At 34.6% G+C, this 3,318-nt stretch overlaps 1 protein-coding gene across 1 annotated transcript; it reads right to left on the reverse strand.

Annotated features, from left to right (window-relative positions):
• Positions 1–961: 961 nt before the first annotated feature.
• Positions 962–1,582, reverse strand: LOC113323970 (tubulin alpha-1 chain-like). Its single transcript, XM_026572314.1, has one exon. It carries the CDS (start codon positions 1,580–1,582, stop codon positions 962–964), a length of 621 nt encoding a protein of 206 aa, XP_026428099.1.
• Between the last annotated feature and the right edge of the window lie 1,736 nt (positions 1,583–3,318).

The following is a 3,318-nucleotide window of genomic DNA, read 5'->3' on the forward strand; positions in this document are numbered from 1 at the left end:
TATATTTCAGTGTCTTTTACAATACAAGACAAGGGTATTTATACCCAATCCTGATACACACAGACTTGGTCAAGTCAAAAGGACATGACCTTGACCTATATTCCAAAGACACCATTCTCAAACGTTACAGGAAGACGCTGACATAGTTTGAAGAGATGAAAGAAAGAAAAAGAAAAACAAATCACTCCCTCAAACTTACAATACACCTCACAATGTCAGTTTGGTGCAAGAAAAAACAAAAGAAAAAAAAAATCACTCCCTTAGCTATCAGAAACACAACAAGAGAGAAAATACACCTCACAAATGCACACTGGCAGCAACCACATCAGCAGTAGCGGAAACATCTCCAGAAGCATAAGGGACACCAACAGTTGCAGAAACACAAATAGCAGTAATTGCAGCACCACTTGTACACAATTTAATGAAGTAAATTAAACATGAAACAAGTAGTAATTTGTTGAACATTTTTATGAAACGCTAGAACTAGCAGCAACACAAGTTCAATAACAACAGAAAAAGTAGCTTCCGGTATTTGTTTTTGTGTTCTCTGTTGGTTAAGAGACTCGAATTATTTTTGGTGTTCTCTGTTGGTTAAGAGACTCAAATTGATATTTAAGAACTAGTGTTTGTAAGACCATATCTGTAAAGGTATTGATATGACTTGTTTTGAACTAATAAGTCATATAACTAGTTGTTGAAAAATGTTTTTAGGACCAGTTAGGTATTGAAAATTATTACCTCGTGCTAAACTTATATAAAAAAGAAGTAATAATGAAACAAATGGGGAAAAATTGTTATTAAAAAGTTATTACCCATGTTGATATTACTCGGAAGTTGATATTGTTGTTGGATTGATATTGTTGCTACTTTTGTTGCTATTGATTAGTTGATCATGTTGATGATGTGGGTGTGGCTGTCCTTCCACTGCAGCTGATGACAAACTGTTGGTACTAAAATAATATTATTGCTGCTCTGTCACATCCACATTCAAGGCTCCATCAAATCGAAGTGATGCAATCAAAGATGAAATAAACTGAGAAACAAGCCTGTTAAGGTTGGTGTAAGCAGGTCTTTCAATGTCAAGGGACCTTCTGTAGATGTCACAGATAGCTTCATTGTCAGGAAGCACAGACACATCGGTGTGTTCCAATAGAGAATGAGTTGATTTGTAAGGTTCAACAACAGATGTGGAAAATTGAGGTGAAAGGTATACAGTGAACCCAAGTTTGGATTTCTTCCTGTAATCAACTGAAAGCCTCTTAAGCAATAAAGATCCAAGACCAGATCCAGTTCCACCACCAACATCATGGAAAACAAGAAAGCCTTGTAAACCAGTACAGTTATCAGCACGCTTTCTGATCCTGTCCAAACACAGATCTACAATCTCTTTTCCGATTGTGTAGTGACCTCTATCGAAGTTGTTAGAAGCATTTTCCTTCCGATTAATGAATTGTTCAAGGTGGAACAATTGACGATAAGTTCCAGTACGAACTTCATCAATAACAGTAGGTTCAAGATATAAGAAGACGACACGAGGAACATGTTTGATTGCTGGTACAATTCTAGTATAAATCCTTTGCATTACTTCATTCTCATTCAACAAACTCTCAATTCTAGTACACGTTACCGACTTGGTCTAATGTGTACTGCTATCAAAATTTCATCCATCTGAACTAATACAACACCACTAATTGCTTTCAAAATTTCATTCTTCCCTGTAGAATGAATCCAATCATACCCAACTTTATCAATAAACCCGCCAGATTGTAATATCCTATACCGATTCATAATCCCAGAAAGAATCAATCATAACCCAAATTCCATTTCTTCAACTTTATTTATCGAATTCTTTGATGGGTATTTCATCTTTATCGTTGTTGAGTAATAATCTTAAGAGACTTGTGAATATACTGGATGAAAATCACCAAATTAGAGAAGGGGTTTTTAGATTAAATTATGCCAAGTTGGAAAAAGAAGTTGAGAAACATCTTCAAAGAAGGATTAGGGTTCAAAGATGAATGAGTCTTTGTAAAGAATCATAACCAGTAATCAGCAATTTCAAAAACCAAAAGTTGAAAACCCTAATTTATGAAACAAGGAACTGAGAATATTCGTAATTGTAACGAAAAATTACCTATATCAAGTAAGAATTCATCATCACCCAAATGTCTGATTACTACAACATCCTAAATAGAAGCTTCTTCAATGTCTGAATTTGATTTCTTCTTCTTTTTCTTCTTCTTTTTCTTTTTATTTTTTTTTTCTTGTGACCTTTTGATGATGATGATGCAGTGGAAACTAAAGATTGATTCTCCATCAAAGAAAGTGTGGAGATGAAAAACTAGGATCAAAAAAGAATTTCAGTGGTTTTCCCGATTGATACCATGAGAAACCATTGAATCCTTATTAGGTATGAGAAGTATTATTAAAGAATTATATTTCATTGTCTTTTACAATACAAGACAAGGGTATTTATACCCAATCCTGATACACACAGACTTGGTCATGTCCTAATATGGTCAAGGTCATGTCCTGTTGACTTGACCAAGTCTGCGTGTATCAGGATTGGGTATAAATAACCTTGTCTTGTATTGTAAAAGACACTGAAATATAATTCTGTAATAATACTTCTAATACCTAAAAGATTGCCTTTTTCTTTGTCTGAATCTCATGAGCTTTAACCTCTTTCTCTCATTCATTGTGATGTATGGGGACCAACAATTCCCTTTTTGAATGGTTATAGATACTATTTTGTTTTCTCTTCTCAACATGGAATGCTGGTTCTTCTCTTATATGTTGATGATATCTTATTAACTGGTAGTTCATCTCAGCTGATTGATGCTTTAATTTCTTCTCTTAAGAAAGACTTTGCCATGAAATAATTAGGTGACTTAACATATTTTTTGGGTATTGAGGCTGTCAGGAATTCAGACACTTTTCTTCTTACACAAAAGAAATAAACCGTGGAAGAGCATTTATACATGATGGGACTAAGTTAGATAATGCTAGTGAATATAGAAAAATTGTTGGTAGCTTGCAATATTTAACAATTACAAGACCAGACATTTGCTTTGTAGTTAACTATGTGTCACAATTCATGCACTCACCCACTGATGTCCATTGGCAGTTAGTTAAGAGAATATTGAGTATTTGAAAGGTACACTTGGTTTGGGAATTACACTGAGAAAGGATAATTTACATCATCTGAAGACTTACACTGATTCAGACTGGGCAGGCTGTCCAGATACTAGGAGATCCACATCAGGTTTTGCAGTTTTTCTGGGTTCCAATTTGGTTTCATGGTCTTCTAAAACAGCG

This window comes from Papaver somniferum, chromosome 11 (assembly GCF_003573695.1).
Source record: "Papaver somniferum cultivar HN1 chromosome 11, ASM357369v1, whole genome shotgun sequence".
Classification (NCBI taxonomy): domain Eukaryota; kingdom Viridiplantae; phylum Streptophyta; class Magnoliopsida; order Ranunculales; family Papaveraceae; genus Papaver; species Papaver somniferum.

Excerpts from the sequence above, each read along its gene's own strand:
- LOC113323970 (XM_026572314.1), bottom strand. The coding sequence starts at position 1,582 with ATGCAAAGGATTTATACTAGAATTGTACCAGCAATCAAACATGTTCCT.